The sequence below is a fragment of the Anoplopoma fimbria genome, chromosome 5 (assembly GCF_027596085.1).
Source record: "Anoplopoma fimbria isolate UVic2021 breed Golden Eagle Sablefish chromosome 5, Afim_UVic_2022, whole genome shotgun sequence".
Classification (NCBI taxonomy): Eukaryota; Metazoa; Chordata; class Actinopteri; order Perciformes; family Anoplopomatidae; genus Anoplopoma; species Anoplopoma fimbria.
In genome coordinates this window covers 17,968,919-17,993,918 of record NC_072453.1, presented here as the reverse complement: position 1 = coordinate 17,993,918, position 25,000 = coordinate 17,968,919, and the positions used below count along the sequence as shown (strand labels likewise).

Below are 25,000 nucleotides of genomic sequence, written 5' to 3'. Positions count from 1 at the left end.
ATGCAGAAGAGAAAACACGCTGTCGCTGCAAAAAAATCAATGTCCTCACAGCCTGAATGCAGCTGAACCACAGTGATGATTCACTCGTCCTGTTGCTAAAATTAGGCAGGAAACACACTTCTGATTGGTTCATTGTTTCAAGTCATCCAGATGAGTTTGATGACACTTTAAACCAGAAGAACAACTCATTAAAACAAACTTGACCTTGTGCAATAACAGTAAACAGTCGTGATGATAGTTGTCTGTGTGTGTTTGTACCTTTGTGTAGAGGTTCAGTGCCACTGCTGTTGCTAACGCAGTGCTGGTCGCCGTGAAGTAGGCTACTCCAATCTGCCTGAGAGGGACAACAAAAGCCTTTTCACACTAGAACACGTCACATTCATACATTGGTGTCTGTTACATAAAAGTAACCACGTGTCAAAGGGAGCAGCGTTATTGCCGACGAACAGCAGCGAGTTGAAAAGTTTAACGACATAAAAGGAAGAACAGCGTTTTCATTCTCTCACAGGCTGAACTACTGATGGGTTTTACAATGTGTTCTGCATTGAGGCCTTGAATAATGACGCCATGCCCTCTTTCTCATGGTGAATACATGTTTATCATCAATTTAATCAAAGTGCAAACGTATTAAACCACAAAACATTGAGTTAACTCTCGCTTATGTAAAGCATATTCCTAGATATTAATAATTACATTCATGCTATTGGCTTGAATGCAAATAAAGAAATTATAGAGAAGTGCTGGTCTTATAATTAATAGTGTGGTTGTATTAAGGTTTCATTCTTTCCTCTTTTCCACACAATGAGAGGTAAACAATACTTTGTACGGACTGAAAAATGTTGTTTACAACTTGAAATTGTCTTGATAACTGTGTTTTGATGAAACTGATAGAATTTGTGTAAATAAGATGATATTTAAATGCTTTTAATAAGCAAACAATATGTGCATTTAATCTCTTCTTGAGCTGCCGTTTCCTTTACATTAATGTGACGCCAATAATTCAGACTTGATGGAAGAGTTTTTGAAAAGTAACTAAATCAGACTCTTGCCATGGGGACTTTTACACAAAAGCGACTCAGGAACATATTTAGAAGTGAGACCAACATGTTGAATCATCATCAGGTTTAAGTAAAGATGTCTTAAAAGAGGCCGGAAACACAACACAGTATGATTATTGTTCCTTTCAAACAGTCCACATCCTCTGAAAGCGAGCAGTAAACTCTTACTTGGGAGTGATGGGGGATGCAGCGTTACGGTTGGTGTAGTTGACCAGAGCGTTGAAGGACTGATTCACCCACTGCCAGAACACCACAGCAGGAACTGTCCTAGAAAACAGACCGTTATGAAAAGCTTTCCTCTGTGAAACTAGTGCGATGTGGTAAAACAACGCTCCTCCCGGTTGCTCTTTCGGTACCTGTAGAACTGCAGCATGAAGCCGGTGATGGCCATTCCTCCAGGAACCTGGAAGGACATGCGGCCGATGAGGTTCATGCGGTCTCCGGTGTCGGGGTGGAAGGCCGAGTCGTACAGCTTCTTAGCGTAGTGGAGCTGCTCCTCCGTAGTGCCGGGAGGGACGGAGCCCGCCCTGAAGAGGGACAAAGACACACCGGCACATTTTCATACCATCAAACTACATGCAGAGACGTTTTCCATGTAGAAACCTGCAGATGGCGGTTAGAGTGCAGACACCGAGGTACGAGCCAAATATCAAAAGGAGAAAAACACCTAGACGCAGAGTTCTTATACTACAGGCTATCTCTGATATATGCTCTTCAGTAAAGCTTTTTTTAATCCTTAAAAGTCTGTATAGAACTAAGAAGTCAGTTCATTTGTTGTGTTTTTGCATCAATTACAAAAAAAAGATTACCCGAAAAACTTTGGATACAGAAATGCATGAATGAAGATATTGATTTTATTGTCGAAAATGATTACAGCAGCCCGACACATATTATGTTTTAGGTTGTATTTTTGCTCAAACTGCTGAATTAAGATTTAATAAATATATGTGGCTTGTCATACTTTTGGTCTTTACCGTCTCTGTGTGACAGCACACATGCATCTCCTCACCTGCAGCTTTCCACCAAAGCTTTGGCCTCATCCAAGCGTGAGTCGGGTAAGACCGCCGTCCGCCAGTCTGTGATGTTGAAGAAGTGTTTCAGTCGGCCCGTGAACGTCGACTGATCCCATCGCGGAGCGTCAATGTCGAATGAGCTCAAAGCCATCGTGGTTGCTTTAAAGCAGTCCCAACTTAATGCATTAAAGTAGTTTAATTCTACGGCGACCTCTGGTTTACTCTGCAGGAGGTTACTCAGCAGCTGCGGTTTAAACCTGCAGAAAAAGAGGAGAACAATATTTGATTTGCCTAAATGTGCTGTTGAAAGTAAAGAAAAGATTAACAGGAAAGTACAAGAGACTGACTCCTGCAGTTAAACATTTGATTATTAAATGAATGACATGCATGTGTCTTGTCCATTTGTCACAACTGGTTCCATGTTTGTTTTCAAACTAGACAGACCTGGTTTGATCTGATATAACATTAACAGATTATTAACTCTTTGTCAGAGAGGGACAGACAATTTTACCCTTTGAACTCACATTCAAAAATGTGTGTGTGTGTGTGTGCAAATGCAGAGCTGCAACAATTAGTCCATTAGTTGATTGAGACAAAAAACAGGCAACTATCTTAAGGAAAAATGCTCAACATTTGCAGGTTAAAGCCTCTCGAATGAGAAGACTTAAAAGGCTTATAGGATAGTCAATTAAATATATTTAGGTTTTGGAGGGTGAGTTGGTCAAAACGAGCATTTTAAGGACTTCACCTTGGGGTCTAGTATTTTACAATCGCTAGATAAAACAATAATGAACATTTGACTTGCAGCCTAAAGTACTCATGTTGGTTTAGAACCTTGTCTGGTTTGGCCGTCTCTCTCCCAACCTGCTGCCAACGTGTGCCCTTGGGTTCAAACCCGACACAACCTTTGAACAAACACAAACTCTTGTTCTTCCCTAAAAAATTCCCAAGGGTCAAACTTCCACTAGAAATTATCGACCCCCTCCTGGTAAATGTTTCCATGGGTTGCCATTTTGGGTTTTTGCAGCTGCAGCATTCTGCTTCCCTATATTACAAGACACAACTGGATGAACCAGAACCTGCTGACTGCAGCTCAAACTATCCAAACATCCCACTGTGCATCTTCAACATTAGATTAGCAATTATTTACTGTAGGTATTCAGTGAAACCTCACAACAGAAAAACAGCCTCGTGGGGTTTAATCTTTTGCAAATAAAAGGGCAAATGTGGAGAGGAGCATATCAGCGTTCTTCTTTGAAGGCTCAGTCTGGCTGGAACTGGATTGTTTCTGCAGCTGTTAGTTTAGAAAGTAGGGTAAATGCCTGCAGAGCCTTTTGGGAACATCAAACATAAGTCAAAAGTCAAGGTGGCCATACATAACATAACATGTAACTAAGAATATACCTACAAAGACTGGAACCTTTAGAATGAGAACAGTCACCTACAGATAGTATTGTTCATGATCAGGTCACCTGTGATTAATCCTTTTCCTCTATAAAATGTTTGTAAATACTGAAAAAATGCACATGACAATTTCCCAGAGACCAAGAGTTCAACAGGAAGGATGCTCGTTTCACCCGACCAACAGTCCAAAATGAAAATATATGAAGTTTACAGATGATATGAACAGAGAAAAGCAGCGAATCCTCATATCATCAGTTATAAACATTGTTATTGATACATTTTCTGTCCGTCAACAAATTGTTTCAGTAGAAAAAAATTAGAAAAATATTAACAAACCATATCTTTACTGATATATTTGATGGCTTGTTGTTCACAGATCTGCATCTAAAACTGGATCAAGAAACTGACGTACTAATAAACTGATACTGATATTATTATTTGATTAATTGCGGAAAAGAAAGATGAATTAATCTGCGACAACACTGATAATCAATAAATTGTTTTCAATGATTTCTTTAAGCACAAACTCCAAACATTGACTGAATCCAGTTTCATTCATCTACTATAATAGAGAGCAAAATTCCTGAATGAATAATAACTAAAGCTGCTACATATGTCAATTGCCAATCTACAGAAAGTTGTCTGCAACTATTTTTGATAATTGACGAGTCATTTTTGAGCAGAAATGTCAAACATTCTCTGGTTATCGCTTCTTAGACGTGAGGATTTTCAGTTTTTCTTCCACATATTTAACAGTGAACTGAATATCTCAATGTTATGGATTGTTGGTTGGACAAAGAAGCATATTGAAGGTACCGCCGTGAGCTCTAAGAAACTGTGACTGACATTTCTTCCATAGATTATTCATAAACTATGGCAAACAATTGCATGTTACAGTGAATAGTTGGAGAATGTGTGACTGAATGAGGAGATGACCCTGATGCTAGTAGGTGGCTGCAGCCCTGCATGCATGTGAAGGTATATGAAGACATGAGCAGGGTTTAGTGAATTCTACATGACAATGGGTGAGTTCAGAGTCTTGAGAAACTGGATCTGCAGGCCGGAGCATGAATGATGCAACTGGATTCTCTCAGCTACTCAGTGAACACACAGATATCCTCAAAGCTCAGCTTGCATGACATGTTCACATTCAACATGATCTCTATGGTGCACAAGGTGTTAACACAAGAAACAAACTTCAGTAATAAGAGTTTAAACGTGTCAGTGCTGCAGCTCAGACCTGGAGCCAGCAGCTGATCCAGCAGCTGATCTCTGCAGACAAACCAAACACACCAACCCGAGCATAGAGTCCAGAGCTCACCTGTGCAGGAACAACTTTAACGTGACTTACCTGTAGGAGATCCTCCTCGAGCACCCTCACAGGTGATCAAACGTGCTCGTGCTGCAGATTTAGGACATATGCACGTGGCAAACCTCTCCTCCAATCACTGGTCAGGAGCAGCTCCCCATGTGACGCTGCGAATAAAGCATAAAGAGAAACCCCACAAGAGGCACAGTCAGGGTTGGGTGGATGGCACAGTTTAACTCAACTGTAATGCTAATTAGATGCATAAATTAAACTAATATCACGTGTAGTGTCCACACATGAAGAGAAGCAACTATTGGCTCACATTTCACACGTTTAACTCATCCTCCATGTTTAGGGACGTCCCCGACGCCTGTGCGTAGAGTGTACGTGAAGTGTCCGCCTGTGCGTAAACCGTGCGTAACTGTGCGTAACTGTGCGTCTGACGTCACTCCCCTTAGTAACCCTCTGCGGCGTCTCCAGGAGAGAAAGGCAACAAGATGGTGAGTTTGATTCCGTCGTAATAAACAGCTCTCCTCCTTTAACACCGTGGTGGACGTGAACACAGCATCTCCTTTCAACACATTTATGATTTAATGGTTTCATGTTTGCAGCAGAGACACCCCCCCCTGTGCACCGTGCAGGCCAGCAGGGGAGATTAGCTTAGCATGTTAGCCACATGTAGCTCCTGTGTGCATGCATGGAGGTGCTCATGCATGGCCTAGTGAGTGAGCAGGAGATGCATCTCTGTTGTTGTTGTTGTTGTTTTGCAGGGATTGCTGTCAATCCTGCGGAAGCTGAAGAGCACACCTGACCAGGAGGTGAGGATACTGCTGCTGGGGCTGGACAACGGGGGGAAGACCACCCTGCTGAAACAGCTGGCCTCTGAGGACATCAGCCACATCACCCCCACACAGGTAGGAGGGAGGGACACACACACACACACACACACACACACACACACACACACACACACACACACACACACACACACACACAGGTAGGAGGGAGGGTCACACACACACACACACACACACACACACACACACACACACACAGGTAGGAGGAGGGACACACACACACACACACACACACACACACACACACACAGGTCAGGAGGACAGGTAGGAGGACAGGTCACACACACACACACACACACACACACACACACACACACACACACACACACACACACACACACAGGTAGGAGGAGGGTCACACACACACACACACACACACACACACACACACACACACACACACACACACACACACACACAGGTAGGAGGACAGGTCCCACACACACACACACACACACACACACACACACACACACACACACACACACACACACAGGTAGGAGGACACACACACACACACACACACACACACACACACACACACACACACACAGGAAACACACACACACACACACACACAAACACACACACACACACACACACACACACACACACACACACACACACACAGGAAGAAGAAGAGAGACCTGAGAGTCCCTCTGCTCTGGGTCACTATGGCAACGCAATCTTTGATCCATCAAATTACCCTCAGCATCCAAACCCCAAAGTGGAGAATGAAATCAACCCCCTTTGTCTTATATAGATGTACACACACACACACACACACACACACACACACACACACACACACACAATAACAAGCTGAAACGAATGACTTTTGGTGAAAACATCGGTACCAACAATACAGTAAAGGAGGAGGAAATGACAACATTTAAAAACACAAAAAGTATTTTCCCTCAGTGTTTTAAAAGAATCATATCTGACGGCTTTTTGACCAAGTGTCGTTAACGTTAATAACTGTGTAAAAATCTGACATGTTTTCAGTTTAACAGCTTCACTTTGAGATAACATTTAGCTGAAAACGATGTTTCTCTATCCGTTAGTAACCTTAGATAAATGATATAAAACCTGTAGGTGTTAGGAAGCCGAGAGACTGAACTCTGCAGAGAAGAACGCAAGAAAGATTTTATCTAAACTAAAACTATGATTAAAACATAACAGGACTTTTTGTCAGCATTGTCTTCACATGTCCAGGATATGTAGGATGCAACATATGGAAGGTGTTTATGCAAAGAAAAGTTTGCATAAACACAATAAAAACCTGTGCAATACATTACACATCACACTGTGCAATAATAGTTAAAAATAGTTAAAATAGTTGTTGTTTTTTTCTCTGTCTGTAAATATAATATTTCAGTTATTGTTGTTTTTTTCTACTGTTTTTTTTTTTATTGCTTATTTATAATACTTGTTTTATTTTATTTTTATTTTTTTTTTTATTTTTTATCTTGTCTTTTTTTTTATCTGTCTCTTGTGTGCACTTTACTCTACGCTGTTGTAACCTGCAAATTTCCCCGCTGCGGGACTAATAAAGGATTATCTTTCTTATCTTATCTTATCTTATCTTATCTTATCTTATCTTATCTTATCTTATCTTATCTTATTACATTACATTACATTACATTACATTACATTACAGTCATTTAGCAGACGCTTTTATCCAAAGCGACTTACAGGAAGTGTATTCAACATAGGTATTCAAGAGAACTACTAGTCACCAGAAGTCATAAGTGCATCTCCTTTCTTAAACAAGCATCTTAAAGCATAAACCAGAGCAAAAGTATAGTGCAGAGGCAAATTACTACGAAAAAAATAATTGCAACAGAGTAATACGAATACAATAAGTGCTACAAACTACTACGAATAGGATAAGTGCAGTAAACTAATACGAATTCAATAAGTGCTACGAGGAAGGCTCAGGGTAGTACTTCTTCTCTACCACAGCAAACAGGGATGTGTCTGTTTGGTGCCATCCGTCTAACCTTTTGCTTTATGTGTTGTGTTCTATCCAGGGATTCAACATAAAGAGCGTCCAGTCTCAGGGGTTTAAGCTGAATGTTTGGGACATCGGAGGCCAGAGGAAGATCCGGCCGTACTGGAGAAACTACTTTGAAAACACAGATGTGCTGGTGAGAGGAGTTGGATGCATCACACACAGCAAATGAGCTTTTTTAATCAAAGTTCACATTACTGATTTGATCTGTTCATCTTTGGTGAAGTCACTGTTCTCACACATGCACCGAGGAGCTGCTGCAAATGCTAACAAGGTGAACTTCCTTTTTGTTTCAGATTTATGTCATTGACAGTGCTGACAGAAAGAGATTTGAGGAGACGGGTCAGGTATGTTCTATATGTGATGTTCTGTGTCCGTGTTCTCCAGGGGAAGAAATTAGCACCTGTCACCTGCCAAATATAGGGTGACTGCACAATCAGCTGCCAGCACGGCAGAGAGAAACTGCTTTTTGAAAATAATATTTCTTGATAAAAGGAAAACCAGAGATTAATTAGAGACTGAAAAATAAAAAAAATAGTCGATACCAGGGATTTTACTTGCAGAATAGTTTCAGCTAATTGTTTCAGTTTTAATATTCTGTTAATTCCTTTTAGGAAAGTGTCAAGTCTTCAAAGACCTTCAGGTCTGCTGACTATTAAATACGATGTATTGCATTTAAAGGGTTTTCTCTGCTTTTTTTTTTACATAACTGAGACCAAGTCCTTTCAAATCAGAGGCCTCATAATTTAATAATCAAGGCTTGTATGTGTCTTTTTTGTTTTCACAGGAGGACAAAGCTCAAAACAGGAGATTTTACTGTTTAGTCTTTAGGAAGTTATTCTTTGCAGGAGTCTTAATCACAGTCTCAAGTCCACAGCTCTGTGTTTTATTAACATGAAGCACTGGAGCCTCATCTTTTTCTCTGGCAGAATTTACATGTGTGATAAAGTATAATTGACAGATGTTTGTTTGCGTTGCAGGAGCTGGCCGAGTTGTTGGATGAAGAGAAGTTGAGCGGCGTTCCTGTGCTGATCTTTGCAAACAAGCAGGACCTGCTGACCGCCGCGCCGGCCTCCGAGATCGCAGAGGGTCTCAATCTGCACACCATCCGGGATCGCATGTGGCAGATCCAGTCCTGCTCCGCCCTCACTGGGGAGGGGATTCAGGTGAGCGAACAAGCTTTTACTTTTAAACATTCATCTTTCCCCTTTGTTTTCTTCTTCTCACCGTGCCGTTACTTCTCTTTAACACACTCTCAGGAGGGCATGAATTGGGTCTGCAAGAGCGTCAACTCCAAGAAGAAATAGCCTCGCTTCTAGTCTTCTGCTTCTCAGGAGGAGCAGCAGCAGCAGTACACACACATACACTGACACACATTGCACCCTCCTGAGCCTTAGTACGATGGGATATACCTGTGAATGTAAACACACTACTAATCCAACATGGACCTGGAGTTTTTAACCCCCCTGCATTTCCGTATCACTGGTTCATTATCCCAGCACATCTTCCCACTTTGGCCTGAACACAGAGCAGGGCGGTCCGACTTCAAAGAGAAGCCATGCCGGGAATTCAACCACCTCCACCCTGACTACCCACGTCACCATCGCTGTCCCAGCCAATCGCAGCCAGCATCCACAGCCTGTCACAACCTCAAACATTCCCATTAAACTGCTGTCTTTCATTGGAATTCCTGCTTGTTCTTTAGACTGTTTCACACTCCTGGAAACCAGCTCCCCCCACCCCACCACCGTTTCCTCCATCTTATTCTTACAGGTTATGCTGTTTGTTTTTTTATCATTCCACGATGGCTATGTTTTGAAGTGAGGTATATTTTTGTAATTGTTTTATTTATGGTGAAGTAGAGTGCTTTCAAACAACGACCAGTGTGACGTGTGTGTGTGACCTAAATGATGTTGGAGAAACGATCCCAACTCTCCCCACTAAAGAATGATAGTGTACATGTTAATATGTATAAACAGAAGATGAGATTAAATGGTTTAGAGGAACTACATTTTTAGATCAAGTGTAAATAGCTCTGCCCTGTGGTCATATGTTAAGTTACGCACATGTTATAGAGTATATGTTACCATGCTGTACTTTGTAGTCTATAATGTTTGCATATCTAACACATGCAGATTTTTAACCGAGGTTTACGTACTGTACGTCCCAACGCATTTCTTTGTTGCTCTTTTGGTTTGTGAGGGAATTCACCATTTTGGCTTTTCCTTTTGATATTCTTGAATGTAATCTGTCCAGAATTGAAGGTACTGTATGTGAATAATAAAAAAAAAAAAAAAGACAAGAAATTCTGAAATCTTGGGAGTTCCTTATTATTGATTTAAGGTGCTTTCATGCGCTAACGCACTTCAGTTCACTCAGATCTCACCAGGCTCTCGTGGTCAAACGCACTCCAGCAGCAGGTGAAGTCAGCTGTTCATGACAGCAGTAAAGGCTGAGAGGAGAGGCCTCTGTGGGAGACAGCAGCCGGGGGAGAGTACAGGAAACTGGATTAAGTAGAGCATTGAATCTTATGTAGTAATACTTGCACACATAAAATAATCATGTCTCAAAAACTATTAATGTAAAATATAATATGGCTCTTCTAAAGAGTACTCTGACAAACAGTTAAGTAACTAAACATGGTCAAAGTGACACGACGAATAGGGCAGCATTATAATCCAAATACACCCTTTCTCTCCAAATCAGTGATGCTGACTGAAGTGAAGACAACGTTTTCTTAATAAAGAACTTTCCCTCAGAACAGGTAGCCCAAACATTCCACATTTAAATTACATATACTGGGTTTTTTGACAGAGGAATCAAATAAGTTGTAAGATGGTTTCAAGGTAGTAAATAAGACAATTTGTTTTGTTGACTTTTCTCTAATCTTTGCATTTTATTGTGATTTACACTAAATTAACTCTCAGAATTTTATCATTTCTGTGGTCAATCATTAACCATCAAGTCTTTTTCAGGCATCTGATATTATTCTAAATAAACAATGACAAAAGAAAATAACCTTTTGATTAAATTGCTCATAAATTGTTAGTAGCCAAGTAGACATCATTTTATTAATTGTTTAGTTTTTCCCAGGTTGTAACAGAGTAAGGGCTGCAGTTTACTAAAGATAAAATACAATGCATTGTTTTTCTGAGTTTCAGGCAGGTGGTGCTGTATCCACCTGGCGTAGTGAATACCTCATGGCCTGAGGCTGAGCAGGAGAAGCTGTGCAGTTTGGATCCTCTCCTGCAGACAAACTGTCTGGACTGTCAATCTGCATTGCACAAACCAAACACACATGAGGCCGCATGCATACCTGCGATGTCTGCATGTTAGAGGGGTGTGAAGGCTACGTTGAGGTAACATTTATAGGTCCTACTCGAAGTTTCAAATTCATGTACTTTATACTTCTACTCTGCTACATTTCAGAGGAGAAAAAAAACAACCTTTTATTTTATTTTACTTTGATTTCAAATAGAAAACACATGATTATGTAATATGACAAATTATTATAGATTAAAGGCGCTGCACACCCACACAGGTATTATGTGGCAGTTTAGACCTACTTGCCTCACCAATAAGAATAAATAAAGTAAAATTTTGTCCTGCAAGAAAACTAACAGGAAGATCCCTGAAGTCCTGAAAAATACTACATGTGTATCTTTGCAAAAAGTGCCAAGTTTAACTACAAATTGGGTGCAGAGCAGTAAATGTGTTTAGAGATTTGGAGACTTGAGCGGAGGTTTTTACTCTCTGCTTTTCAGTTTAGAAAAATTGTGTTTTATGTGTCATATTTATTTTCAATCACTAACACACTAAAATAACTCTAAAAAGGAACAGTACGCCATGTGTTTTATTTTGTGTAACATTGTATGGGTCCGACTCACTGGGCCTCAGAGACCTGCAAACGGCCTCTTCTTCTTCGCTCACAAAGATCCTCTTTGTCGAGGCTTCCTCTCTTCTCACAAAGACAGAATGCACCAGTAGTGTGCCTCATTTCTGGCTCTTTACTCTCTGAAACATTACATTCTCACAAGGCACTGTGGGAAATACAGAATGATGCATATTGGGAGTTACATCTGGAGACATAAAGACATTTAAAGGAATAAGTTAACAGTTGAGGACATAGAATCCAATGAAGATTAACACCACTGTCATGTCTGTACATTAAATAGGAAGCTACATTTATCAGCCGGTTAGCTTAGCTTAGCATATAGACTAGAAAGAGATGGAAACAGCTAGCCTGCCTGGCAACCAACCAGCTTTTTTTGTGCTTCTGTTTAGCCTATTTACATTTATTTCTATTTTTGCAATATTTAATAGAATTTGTATATAGTTTTTACTGCTTATTAACAGAAATACCTAAAAAAAAACAACCAAATAACAACAAAAAAGACTAAATAGTTAATTAATGAGTTTAATGCTGATATGTTTTGTTTTGCTTTGGACAGAAACCCCTTGTTTCCAGACTTTATGCTAAGCTAGGCTAACCAGCTGCTTGACAACACACAAAAAAACCTGCAAAGACTCAATTTTGGTCTTTTTTTGGTCAAGAAAAAGGTGTGTGGTTGTTTTATCATTATATAAAACCTTTTTGCCCTCAAAGTGTGTGTGGTTTATTTAAAGTAGCCAGACAGTGTTTGTGTGTGTGTGTGTGTGTGTGTGTGTGTGTGTGTGTGTGTGTGTGTGTGTGACAGAGATACAGTACGTATCGAAGACGTAGGCGACCGGATTACTGCCTTTCTCCTCATGGATCAGACAGCTGTGCAGCAGCTGTCTGAGCAAGTGTGAGAAAATGTGTGTGTCAAGAGAGAGAGGGGGAGTGTTTGTGTGTGTGTGTGTGTGTGTGTGTGTGTGTGTGTGTGTGTGTGTGTGTGTGTGTGTCAGAGAGTGAAAGATAGAAAAGCAGCGCTGTAATTTATGCTGCACCTCTGACCCCACGGTTCTTGGCTGCCTGTGTCTCTGCTGAGGTTTGCTGACGTGAGAAAAAAAAAACCCCATCAGAACTCAAGACGGAAAAAGAAGGTGGGAGGAAGACGAGGGTGGAGCGAGAAGAAGCAATATGATTGTTTTTACTTGTACATTAACCACTGATTGGCGTGAGAAGGAAAGAAACGGCATTCAGAAACTCAGAGTGACATTTATGAATGAATGTTCAACCCCTGGAAAGTTCATTCTCCACTTTGGAAACAGTTGTTGACAAAAACAGTCTCCCTAGAGGTTCATTTGGCTGCTGTTGTTAGAGCTTTCAGTTCTATCACATGATCTTCTTCAGCACATGTGGTTAATGGAACAGTAGATTTCCATTTTTAGAGCAATTTAAAGACTTTGCATCCACGTAAGCTTTGAGAAAAATATGGAAAATATTTGCTTTTTCTTTTTGCTGGGAGTTAAATGAGAGTTGACCCCTCTTATGTCTGTCCACTAAATACAAAGCCACAGACAGTTAGCTTAGCTGTTTCCCCTTGTAACCAGTCACTAAGCTAAGCTAAGCTAAGCTAAGCAGGTTTTCTTTCTTTTGTTGTTGTTTATAATGTTTTGTTATTATAAATCATATCTTGTAAAAAATAATTTTTCAACAATATTTCATACCATATGTTGAATACACTTCCTGTAAGTCGCTTTGGATAAAAGCGTCTGCTAAATGACTGTAATGTAATGTAATGTAATGTATATTCTTCTTGTATTCGTTATAGTATTGTATTATATAGGTGAAGGCTTCGAATAAGCCCAGTGGGCTTTCTGCCTCTTCCTGCACTGTAATATTATTTATCTATGTTATGTTTTTATATTTTTCAATTGTGCAAATAAAATAAACTAAAACTAAACTAAACTATTGAAGCAGAAGAGTAGGAGGAAGCATTAATTCAACATCTTAATCAGGCCGATGTGAACAAACAACCACTCATCTCAAAACATGTTCTCTCCGTCCTGTTTTCTCTCTGCAGGCCTCCGCCCACACACACTCATGGGACATAGAGATATTTAAAGTTTCATTAGTGTCCTCCTGTGAATGTGTGTTTTTTTCTTTTAAAGTTAAATAAAAACACCAATACTGCAGCTGGGCAGATAATTGGCATGATTAAGAACGAACAACAGAGGGTGGGAGAGTCATTAAGAGTAAGCAGATGACTGTGTAGGAATAACTATATGACTATACTTGTAGAAAACAGCATGAGCATGAAACATGAAGCTGAGATTATGTGCTTGCACGAATGTGAGAAATATTAAATAAGAATGATGATATTCTATTATTCCTATCATCAACAAATCCCATAATTATAGCGAAACCAATTTTTTTCTCAATAATTGAATCCTCTGTACCATCAACAACAGCTCTGTGTGGCTGAATTAATCAATGTTTTAACACTATATAAACTTAAATCAAAGTTGCTCACAGTAAAGCTTCCCTCTGCTCTCCTGCAGCGGTTACAGCTCATAACGCCGTCTCAATGGACAGTGTTGTTGTGGAAGCATAACGCCCAAATCCTCTGGTTCCCTCCCACAGGTAAACACTGTTAGCTACGTTAGCACTGTTGCCATTTGTTTGGTATGTTAGCACTGTTAGGACCGTTAGCTGCGAGCCGCCATTGTTGTGTTTAGAGCCCGTGTTGAGCCACTGAATATACTCTGAATATCAAAAAGCACCTTCAGACAATAGACTATTGTTGACATGTTTGTTTGGTTTCCAAGTGAGATACAACATAACATTAATAAAGAAAAGAGTTACAATTAAATTTGTCAAAAGTTAAACCTGCTCCTGGAGCAAAAATAATAAATGTTGAATATCACCACCCTTCTCCTTTGAATGCAGATTTGTGCACATACAGAATTGACAGCAGAGACCAGTTTAAATTTGTTCGTTTATTTGGAACCCTCCTCCAAATCACGTCTGTAATTTTTCCATTTCACAAAATATTTACAAAAAAAGATACTTTTATGTTGTTGTTTTTTTTTTCCTCTTTATGTTGACTGTTGCAACAGCTCCTTTTTGAGGATGATGACAATTGCTTACATCTCACAGTCCAGTCTTGTTCTTTTAGAAAAAAGTTCATGAAAAAAATTACTCCCACCCTTCTTTTCTTCCACACACTCATTTTTAAAACTGCATACATTTTACCCCCCATTGTTCTTCTTTTTGAGTGCTTTAAAAAAACTCTTCCTTGCATGCTTTCAGCTGCAAACAGGAAGCCAAGAGCTTGTGTGCTTATTGAGAGGAAGTGACATCTTTGCCCTGCAGGAAGTACAATTACAGCATCATCAGATCCTCCAGATGCTTGATTGGTTTGGTCTGTCCAGTCTTGCCTTTTCCTCTTAAATCAAAGAGTCTCTCGAGACAAGCATGAAACTTACAGATGTACCAAATAACACAAAGTCATAGTAATTACTAAATGGAAACAGTCTGTGTCAGAAGGAGATTTTCTGTCCTGTGGGAAGCCTGATAGCAGGAAGGGAGTGCTAGGAATAAGGGCCAAATTCTCTTTGGGCCAGGGTCAGCCGGCCCTTCAGATGCAGCTCCAGTGTCCCTCTTTGGGTCGGCATCTGTAGTCCAGCAATAACAAGGCGTCCACAAGTGCATTGTGGGTGTTCCATGGAAGAGCGTTTTATGTGTTCAAGCCGTACGATCCATCCCTGAACTCAGCGAAGAAGGGAAGAGGTGCCATGACGATGAAAACAAAGAGACACGAAGGGACCGAAGTCCCTCTTTTAAAAAGGATCTACCAAACCGAGTGCGCTGGGCAGAAACAAATATGATGCTAATAATAACATAAGGCAATTGATCTCAGTACGACTAGAGGGGTGATTATATGAGAAACATCAGGCGCTAAACTGGAAAGCTCAACACTGCACGGTTTTTTATCTCTTTTCCCTTTAGCGTCAATGAGCAGCAGTAAAGAGGCGTTTTCTAATAAAAGTTCATTTTCTATCAATCCATCTTCTGCTCTATAAATAATAATAAAAAAAAAAAAGATGCATGTCACAATCTCCTCTTAGGCTTCTCTTGTTTATGTGTAAAAACGCTGAGCTAAGTTGTGCCAGAGTGAGCGCGTTGGCTTGCATTTTACGTATAATACACTACATGAAACACTGACTGAAAATAAGGAAAAGGAGAAAATAAAAACACATAAGAGATCAACCCTGCCCCCGAATGTGTGTACATGTTCTAGATCGGTGTGTGTGTCTGTGTGTGTACAAATCTTAATAGTTTAATGCGTGTATGGTATAACTGTTTATTCCGGTTAATAAGACGGTAACAGTGTGCTATTATGGTGCCTGTCTCTATATCCAAGTACGTGTGTGTGTGTGTGTGTGTGTGTGTGTGTGTGTGTGTGTGTGTGTGTTTCTACTACGTTAACTGGTGACATAGTGCTTTGTAGAGGGCTGCCCATACAGCCCATAAAAATCAGCATGTCTGTGTGTCTGCGAGGCGTCTATCCAGTCCCTCACTGCCAGGCCCTGCATGGACGGACCCCCAGAGGCCAGGCCGGGCGGAGGGGGGTAGTCTTGGGTGCTGACCCAGGGGAAAGAGCCCGAGCGTGGGTACGGGGGATGACCGCGGTGGCCCGACACCGAGGGCACTCCGGAGCAGTAGCAGTTATCCATCGTACACACCAGGATCTTACGGCCGCCGTATTGAGGCAGCACGGCCTGCTGGGAGGAGTGGGAGGAGCCGCTGCCTCCCGGAGGAAAGTGCGAGGAGCCGAACACGGAGCCTGAATGGTGGTTGGCCAGAGAGCCGCTTCCACTTCCTGTCCCGCCGCTCTCGCTGATGTGAGGCGGGCCGCAGGGACCCAGAGGCTGCTGATTGGTCGACTGACCTTCTCCGGAGGCAGAGCCAGAGCCCAGGTAGGGCTGTTTGGCTAAAGATGAGGAAGAAGACGAGGAAGAGGAGTCCTTGAAACCCGGAGTGCCGGTTTTTCCGACGTTCCCGTTTCCCTCCGGGAAGGCAGTGGAATGTTTCCGTTTCTCTGCTCCAGAGCCGGAGCTCTGACCGCTGGGATACGCAGGAACCGACTGCAGGAAGGTCGAGGGAGGGGTGAGGGGAACTGAGAGAAGAGGAGAAAAGTGGAGAAAAGTGGTAAATAAAATAAAAACACATTAATGTCCAGGATTAAAACCTGATGAAAGGTGTTTGAGATCCTACCTTCCAGCGTTCTCTTCAAGCTCTTCTCTCGTTTTGAGATTTCAGAGAGGAATAGTTTAGAGTTTATATTCCCCACTTTGTAAGGAGGGAGACTGCTGCCCACACTTGCCTGAGACCTGCAAAAAATGCCAAGAGTTTAAGATAAGACGTCAGCTTGGACCCACAGGCGAAAAAAGCTAAACGTAAATGAAAAAAAAAGAATCCAGCTTTGCTCTCACCTGTCTGTGAGGATCTTAACAGGCTTGGTGTTTTTCATGAAGCTCAGTTCCTCCGCCTTGCTGAAGGCCGTGTGGATGGAGCTCAGCAGCTTCTGGGCCTCGTGGCGCTGCTCGCCCAGAGCTAGAACCTGGGCCGCGTTCTCCTGGCAGAACCGAGCCTGAGCCCGGTCCAGAGCCTCCAGTGTCCGACCGAGATCCTCCTCCAGGAGCTGGTGCATCCGCTGGTACTGCAGACGCACCTCCTCTTTCAGCTCACACACCCTGTCCTGTAACGAACACACACACACACACACATCAATACACTCAAATGTCCCTTTGTATCATGCTACGCGTTGTGCTGTGTAGTTGCGTTGACGCCCTAAGTTTCAGGGTCTAACAGACGTACCTCCACCACACACTTGTCAGAGTCGAGTTTGCAGAGCTGTTCTTCGATCTCCTGCACTCGCTCCTCAACGCGCTCCTGCTGTCTTAACAGGCTTTGCTGTGAGAAAGAAAGAAAGAAAGAAAGAAAGAAAGAAAGAAAGAAAGAAAGTCTTCAGCTTTGGGAGGTTGTGACCTCAGCTAGCAGCTAGCATCCCCTCCCCATGCCTGAGAATATTAGAATCCGGGAGCCGGCTAATTTAGTCCCCAAACAGCACACAATCCCTGTGGGGGAGGAGGGAGGGTGTGTCGTCATGGCAACCAGCAGCAATTTTGTGTTTGCATTAGTGAGCGAGGGCTAATGTTCGGGGGGGGGGGGCATTGAGCAGAGATAGATAAATGGGCATAGTGAGGCAGAAAGAGCTCCAGCCGTTCTCCTCTCAGCACTCGTCTCTTTTTAAAAGTTGCATTCACGCCGGTGGAAGCTCTGGCAATGTTGTGGCAACGACACTTGTTATTTCTAGGACGACGGCGGCGTGTGAACAACAGCGGCAGCCTGCTCGGGCAAATCTGAGATGCCTATCCGGCTCAGCTTGGGGGTCAAAATAAATTAAAAAATGTAATTAATGGCTCCATATGAGAGCACCGATTCTGAATCCAGCTCCCTGCATCGAGTCTGAACGTAGGAATGTCACTGACACAGATTTGCTAATCCTTCATGTTATTAATATTTTATGTGAGATATGAATAATCCTCAATCAACATTTGATGGTAGAGAAGCGTGCTGATAAGACGGTACAGAGCTTAATAACGTGGTACTGCCAACATGATTCAGATTCAAATAAACAAGAGTAAGTACTTTATGTTAATGTTAACATGCTAACACCGACCACAATAACAATGCTAATGTGCTTACGCTAAGCAGGTATAATGGTCCTCATCTTAGTGTTGTGCTTGGCATGCTACATTTGCATATATACATTTGCACCACAACAAAGTAGAGCTGAGGCTGATGGGATGTTTTTAAGTCACAATCCAAAGTAGGACTGCAATTAATATTTATTTACATTATCAATTAATCTGCCATTCATTTCTGGTTGAATCAATTAGTTTAATCCTTTACTCTATGAGATGTAAATTAGTTTTTGATAAAAAAAAAGCCCACTTGTAAAGTTGATGAAATCTTCATAATGCTCGACCAGCAGTCAAAAACCTAAGAATATTTCATTCATAATCATATGAGATGAACAAAAGCAGCAAATCCTAACATTTGAGAAGATGAACCCAGCAAATGTTTGGCATTTTTGCTTAAAAATATATAATTTAGTTACACTAAAACATCCACTGCTTCATTATTATTATTATACAATTTTTCTTTTTTAATGCACAAAATATTTGAATATGTATGTGAATATTAATCCTACACACTGTTTAATCAGTATTAAGACTAGTATATATTTATATACACACACATACTGTACATAATCATCCGTGTATATCCATTCAGTATTTATTTATTTGCACTATATGTATTGTTTACAACTTACAGAACACTTGACTTGTATAAAGACGCTTTATTTTTATTTTGGTCATTGGTGCTTTTTTTATATGCTTCATATAAACACCTATTGTTCATATAGTTGTACATAATATTCCGGTCTATTCTTCACCTGTATCTGTCCAGCTTTGCTGTCTGGACTGTACACAATACAGATTTAGCTGTGAAAATAGCTGGGATTCCAATAAAAAAATGGCTGAAATTATTCATCACTTATCAGAATACTTGATTTATTTTTTATGTATCGACAAATAAATAGTGATTGTTGTAGTTATATGTCAGATGAGGCTAAACCAAAGTGGTAAAAAAAGGGATTAAATCTGCCATTAATCCCACAAGTCAATAATCACATGTTTTTCACAGACAGGAGGTCTGTTTGTGTTCCATCATCATCATCAAATCATTACAAACTAAAGAGCAGCTGATTTTTTCATTAGTGATCAGTAGAGACCGTAGAGCTCAACAGAAACAAAAACCTGCATAGTCTTGGGCCTCAGTGGCACATGGTCGGGAACCACTGCCCTAGATATCTGTTTCTCACACACACACACACACACACACACACACACACACACACACACACACACACACACACACACACACACACACACACACACACACACACACACACACACACACACACACACACACACACACACACACACACACACACACACACACACACACACACACAGGACTGTGACCTGGTTGTGCTGATTGATTGAGTGAGGCTCCGAGCAGAAGCTAGGGGGAAAAAACGGGGTCGAAGGAGCCGAAGCTTCCCAGAGGGGGGTTGCAAATAAATGTATAGGATACCTTAGGGGGGAGAGATGGGTGAGGGGTGAGGGGGGTATAAAGAGGGGAGGGCGCTCTTAAGCTGTCATTTCACAACAGCATCTTTTCCATCAGAGCCACCAGAGCAAGAGAGCAAGGCCAGAGGGAAGGTCGGTACTCGCCTGGAGTGGCTGGTGGATGGTGTGAGAGGTGATTTTAGTGGGGGGGCTGACGGATGTGAAGAGCAAAGAGGGGGTGGTGGGGGTCGCTGTAGGGTGGTGTGAGCGGAGAGAGGGTCCACACTGCATTCAACATGGACGATGGTAGAGTAGTCGCTCCCATCAGGGTTAAGATGGCCAAACTCGATGTCATAAAGATACATGGTTTCAGATTCCGTAAATCATTTAGCAAAGGTGGTAAGCCACCGAGATCTTGTTTTGTGATCATTTTATTGAGTAGATGACCTAAACAATAGCCACATCCATAAAAGATGGTATTTATTGCTCTTTAATTGTATTTAGGTTTAGATTGTAGTGGATGTTATAGCCCTACATGAGAATCGTTGTAGTTTTGGACTGTTGATGGGACATTTGAAGACATCACCTTGGACTGTGGCAAATTATAATGGGCATTTTTCACAATTCACTGACATATAAGAGGCATCATGATTTATCAATTAATAAAAGCATAATAATAATCAGATTAAGCCAAAGAAAAATTGTTTTCGTTGAAGCCATTCTTGTTATTTATGACCAAATATCGGCTCAGCTGCTGTACTTTTAGTGCTAATGAGCAAATGTTAGCATGCTAACATACTAAGAAGCATATTAGCATTGTCACTGTGAGCATGTCAGCTCATAGCACTGCTGTCCCTGGAATGCTAACACACTACAGTATGGAGAACAGTAAACATTATATCCGTTTTAATATCAGCATCTTTTCACAGCGGGTGTTTTTAATAACATTAATGATGGCTGCGTTCCACTTAAGGGAGGTGTGGTGTTGTGGACGCTGGCTAACTGCGACACATTATTGAACTGAGCCATCGCCAACGGTGTAAATTTGTCCCGTGCTGTTCCTACTATGCAATGTCAAAATGTCCGCCGTGAAAATGGTCTAATATGAGCGTGCAGCCCTGATTAAATCGGGCTATTATGGCACATCCCGATTAAAGGTGATGTAGGAAGCTTTCTGTAGTTTTTCATATTCAGAGCCGGTCCCACCCGACGGCCCTCCTGTGACCGATTAACTATACAGAAAGCTGAGTCATAGCATTAGCAGCAGGAAATACACCCCAGCATGACACAGTTGACACCTAAACAGGGTGTTGGGTGAACAGAATGAGTCAGTCAGCAGTGAGGCCTCCACGGCTCTCCCTCTGACTAAAGCTGCCCGTCACACACCACCTTTAAAGAGGGAGAAAAGGGGGGAGGAAAACCAATCCGACCTCTGCTCGAAACCGACGGCAGCCAGCACCAAACCCCCAGGAAGGGAAGAGGTTAATAAAACAAGCCCGAGCAGACCGCAGAATCAGGCGACGAATCGCTTTAATCCCCCTTCCCCACGTCTCCACTCCCTCCCTCCCTCTCTCCCCCTCTCCCCCCTCCCTCACAACTGGCGATCCCTGAGCTAGGATGCACCTGTGCTGGGGAGATAAGGCCCTCTGAGGGCCCCTCATTGTTCCACCCTCGACTGCATTGTTTGTCATTCCAACAGATGAGGACGGAGGTTGGAGCGGATCACAACGGGAAAATGCACAAGTCTCTAACACAAGCACTAAATAACACTAAAAGAAAAGATCATTCTGCTTCTGATAAAGTGAAACGGTTCCTTAAAATCTCCTCTTAGTTGTTTTTTATTTGGCTAAAAATGGAAATAGAGTTTGCCCTTTTGTTCTGGTGGTATTTGCTCGGACATAAAGAATGACCTCACTGGCTTGTGTGAAGCTAGATTTTTGGTACTTGAGTTGGCACTTAGCCAACATTATTGATCAACGATGAATTGACAAACTGAGCAAGCAGGGCAGCAACTAACTGTTATATTCCGCCAATGAGCAGGGTGCAAAACCGTGGATGGATTAGTCTATAAAATGCACATCAGAGTTTCCCAGAGTGCAGTGCGATTCCTTCAAATGAAGATATTCAGTTTACTATCAGAGATGTTATTCACCCCTTAGAAGCTGGAACTGGTGAATCTGTGCAGTTTTTGCTTAGAAAATGATTAATCGATAATCAAATAGTTGCCGGTTTGCATAATCAATTAAGCGAACAATAAATCATCTTTTCTTGTCTGGCATCGGCTTCCATGAAGAGCCAGTGAAGAGGTCAAACCTCAGGCTATAATTTTGTTTCTGTCACAAAGTCAGATTGTGACTACGCCCTGAAGTGTGTATTTGTTTAATGTATATATATATATATATCTATATATATATATATAGATATATATATATATATATAGAATTCTTACTCTGATGTCGTTGCGTCGCAGCTCCACGTCCGTGACCGCATGGCCGTGGCTGGGGTGGCAGCGGGCGAAGCAGCAGTACTGGCACACCGCCGTCTGCTCGGCCTCGCAGTGGTACAGCCGGTACTCGTCGTGCTGCAGGCAGGTCCACGCCTTCACCGCCTCCGCCTCCACCAGCAGGTGCCCGAGGGCCGAGCACGGCTGCTGCAGGTGCGTCTGGACGTGGGACTGACAGCACGGGGCGTTGCAGCGCAGGCAGACCTTCACGGCGGGGAGTGGCGGGCCCGGCGGCACAGGATGCACTGCAGCGCCGGCGTGGCGGGCTTCTCCACGCTCAGGGCGTTGTACTTCTCCACTATGTTGGACAGTTTGTGGTTCTTCTCCAGGCTGGGCTTCTGCGTGTATGCGTGGTTGCACTCGGGGCAGCGGGCCAGCGTGGAGTCTTTGGCCCAGGCCTCGCTGATGCAGCCCCGGCAGAAGTTGTGCTTGCAGGGCAGCTGGATGGGATCTGAGAACACGTGCAGGCAGATGGGGCAGATGAGCTCCTCCTCAAAACAGTTCCTCCACGTCTCAGCCATGTCAGACGCCATCATGGTGCGGGCAGGCATACACTATACGTCTCCCACTTCAACAGGCCTCTCTGTCCTCACAGGAAGCACTCTCAAAACAAGTCGTGAGAAAAAAAAAAGGTTTAAAAAACAAACCCGACGCCGTCCTGAAAGATCAGTCTGTGTGTTTCAGCAGAGGAAAGGAGGCTCCCTGACAGGTGACCGGTGGGGCTTATTGCTGCAGCATGAAGGCAAATTGCAGAAAAAATGAACCAGAGAAGCTTTCAGGCAAGAATGACAACACCTTTAGTGCTTTCAACACACACACAGCCGGAGCTGACGTCGTACAGATTACAGTAAACGGTGCTTTCCTTTCCTCTAAATCACACACATACATACACAGGGCCTTCTGTGTGTGTGTGTGTGTGTGTGTGTGTGTGTGTGTGTGTGTGTGTGTGTGTGTGTGTGTGTGTGTGTAGGCCTACAGGGAAGCTCAAAGCCTGTCAGCTACAGGTAAACCATGAAATGCAAACAAGGCACAGAGAACTAAACATCTACAGAATGACTTATGTGCTCATGAGCTGACTCAATCTGTGCAGCACATGAAACACACTTGATCTGCTTCTCTTTCTGCTTTTTTTTTTTTTTTTCTGCTGCTGCCTGCTCGGCCTCTTTTACCTTGAGAGCTTTCCTTTCGCTTCAACGTCGGGTTCTGACTGCCTGTGGACGGATTCAGACCCAGAACCAGGCACAGCTCCACACCCTGATCACCACGCACACACAAAGAGCGTCTTTTTTTAAATATGTATGCATTAAAAAAAAAAAAAAAACACCTGAATCTGGTTTTATCTGCAGCTCAAGGACGCCTGATTAACCGTGAATAATCAGAACGCAGAGAGACGCTTTTGTCCGCTGGAGCCTCCACCTGCCGGGGACGGAGCGCAGCAGAGAGTGGGATCCGACGCACGGCTTCAACATGAGCTATGTGGCACAGCTCATGTCTGTACACAAGGCCTGGTTCTATCCCCGCTGCTCTCTGTCGACAACAAAGGCTTCTATAATCTCATTAAACACAGAACTCAGACCCGGCCGCTCTCTGCATACTCAATCAGGTTTAATAGTCGAGTCCGGCTCCTGCGCAATAAACAAAGGGTTTTTTTTAAGGATCCGCAGGAATGTTGCTTGTGTTGCAGAGAATTTACCCCCCCCCCTACTCATCTACAGACAGATCTCTACAGGATGGTTATTGGGTCTCTTCTTCATCAGTTAGAATGGTTATTAGGTCTCTTCTTCATCAGTTAGAATGGTTATTAGGTCTCTTCTTCATCAGTTAGAATGGTTATTAGGTCTCTTCTTCATCAGTTAGATCTGAACAGAATGGTTATTGGGTCTCTTCTTCAGTTAGATCTAAACAGGATGGTTATTGGGTCTCTTCTTCTTCAGTTAGAATGGTTATTAGGTCTCTTCTTCATCAGTTAGAATGGTTATTAGGTCTCCTCTTCTTCAGTTATATCTCAACAGAATGGTTATTAGGTCTCTTCTTCTTCAGTTAGATCTGAACAGGATGGTTATTAGGTCTCTTCCTCTTCAGTTAGATCTGAACAGGATGGTTATTAGGTCTCTTCCTCTTCAGTTAGATCTGAACAGGATGGTTATTAGGTCTCTTCCTCTTCAGTTAGATCTGAACAGGATGGTTATTAGGTCTCTTCTTCAGTTATATCTCAACAGAATGGTTATTGGGTCTCTTCTTCATCAGTTAGATCTGAACAGAATGGTTATTAGGTCTCTTCTTCATCAGTTATATCTCAACAGGATGGTTATTAGGTCTCTTCTTCAGTTAGATCTGAACAGGATGGTTATTAGGTCTCTTCTTCAGTTAGATCTGAACAGAATGGTTATTAGGTCTCTTCTTCATCAGTTAGATCTGAACAGGATGGTTATTAGGTCTCTTCCTCTTCACTGTGGCCTCCAGCTTCTTCTCCTATCTTCAGCCTTTAGCCAACAACATATTTTTTCCTACTTCCTTATCTCTAATAAAAGGTGTGAATTGCCTCTGACGTCACCGCACCATGCTCCACCAGGTACAGATAAATAAGCACTATTTGTCTATTGTTAGTTGTGGTCATTATCTATTTGAAGCAGCCATATCTTATATATTGTTTAACTGATTCTGAACAGAGAACACCCTGCTGGCCTTCCAGGGGCCGCTGTGTCTCTGGTTAGGGGGAGCTGTCACCAGCCATCTTGTAGATCCTCTTTCTCTTCTTTAAAAGGAGCAA

At 42.3% G+C, this 25,000-nt stretch overlaps 3 protein-coding genes across 3 annotated transcripts in view; 1 reads left to right on the top strand and 2 right to left on the bottom strand.

Annotated features, from left to right (window-relative positions):
- The window catches only part of sfxn2 (sideroflexin 2), a 9,590-nt gene extending 4,393 nt beyond the window's left edge, over positions 1-5,197 (bottom strand). Inside the window, exons 1-6 of the mRNA XM_054598327.1 lie at positions 5,107-5,197; positions 4,827-4,951; positions 2,068-2,328; positions 1,415-1,585; positions 1,227-1,325; positions 259-334 (exon numbers count right to left, since the gene is read on the bottom strand). Of these exons, the coding sequence (XP_054454302.1) occupies positions 259-334; positions 1,227-1,325; positions 1,415-1,585; positions 2,068-2,222 (501 nt within the window). The 5' untranslated portion in view covers positions 2,223-2,328; positions 4,827-4,951; positions 5,107-5,197. The remainder of the gene's footprint in view (positions 1-258; positions 335-1,226; positions 1,326-1,414; positions 1,586-2,067; positions 2,329-4,826; positions 4,952-5,106) is intronic.
- A 7-nt stretch (positions 5,198-5,204) lies between these two features.
- On the top strand, positions 5,205-9,953 carry arl3b (ADP ribosylation factor like GTPase 3b). The gene is made up of 6 exons (XM_054598331.1): positions 5,205-5,284; positions 5,555-5,698; positions 7,675-7,791; positions 7,952-8,002; positions 8,636-8,821; positions 8,915-9,953. The coding sequence occupies exons 1-6, from the start codon at positions 5,282-5,284 to the stop codon at positions 8,960-8,962; spliced, it is 549 nt and encodes a 182-aa protein (XP_054454306.1). The 5' UTR covers positions 5,205-5,281; the 3' UTR covers positions 8,963-9,953.
- A 4,600-nt stretch (positions 9,954-14,553) lies between these two features.
- Positions 14,554-25,000, bottom strand: part of trim8b (tripartite motif containing 8b) — a 10,679-nt gene continuing 232 nt past the window's right edge. The window contains 7 exon segments of the mRNA XM_054598320.1: positions 14,554-16,702; positions 16,801-16,916; positions 17,019-17,284; positions 17,404-17,499; positions 22,177-22,460; positions 22,463-22,959; positions 23,555-25,000. The exon segment at positions 23,555-25,000 is cut by the window's right edge and continues 232 nt beyond it. Coding sequence (XP_054454295.1) covers positions 16,008-16,702; positions 16,801-16,916; positions 17,019-17,284; positions 17,404-17,499; positions 22,177-22,460; positions 22,463-22,781 — 1,776 coding nt within the window. The 5' untranslated portion in view covers positions 22,782-22,959; positions 23,555-25,000 and the 3' untranslated portion in view covers positions 14,554-16,007.

Excerpts from the sequence above, each read along its gene's own strand:
- arl3b (XM_054598331.1), top strand. Across the intron at positions 5,699-7,674 it reads GCCACATCACCCCCACACAG|GGATTCAACATAAAGAGCGT; the intron begins GTAGGAGGGAGG and ends TGTTCTATCCAG. Across the intron at positions 7,792-7,951 it reads TTGAAAACACAGATGTGCTG|ATTTATGTCATTGACAGTGC; the intron begins GTGAGAGGAGTT and ends TTTTTGTTTCAG.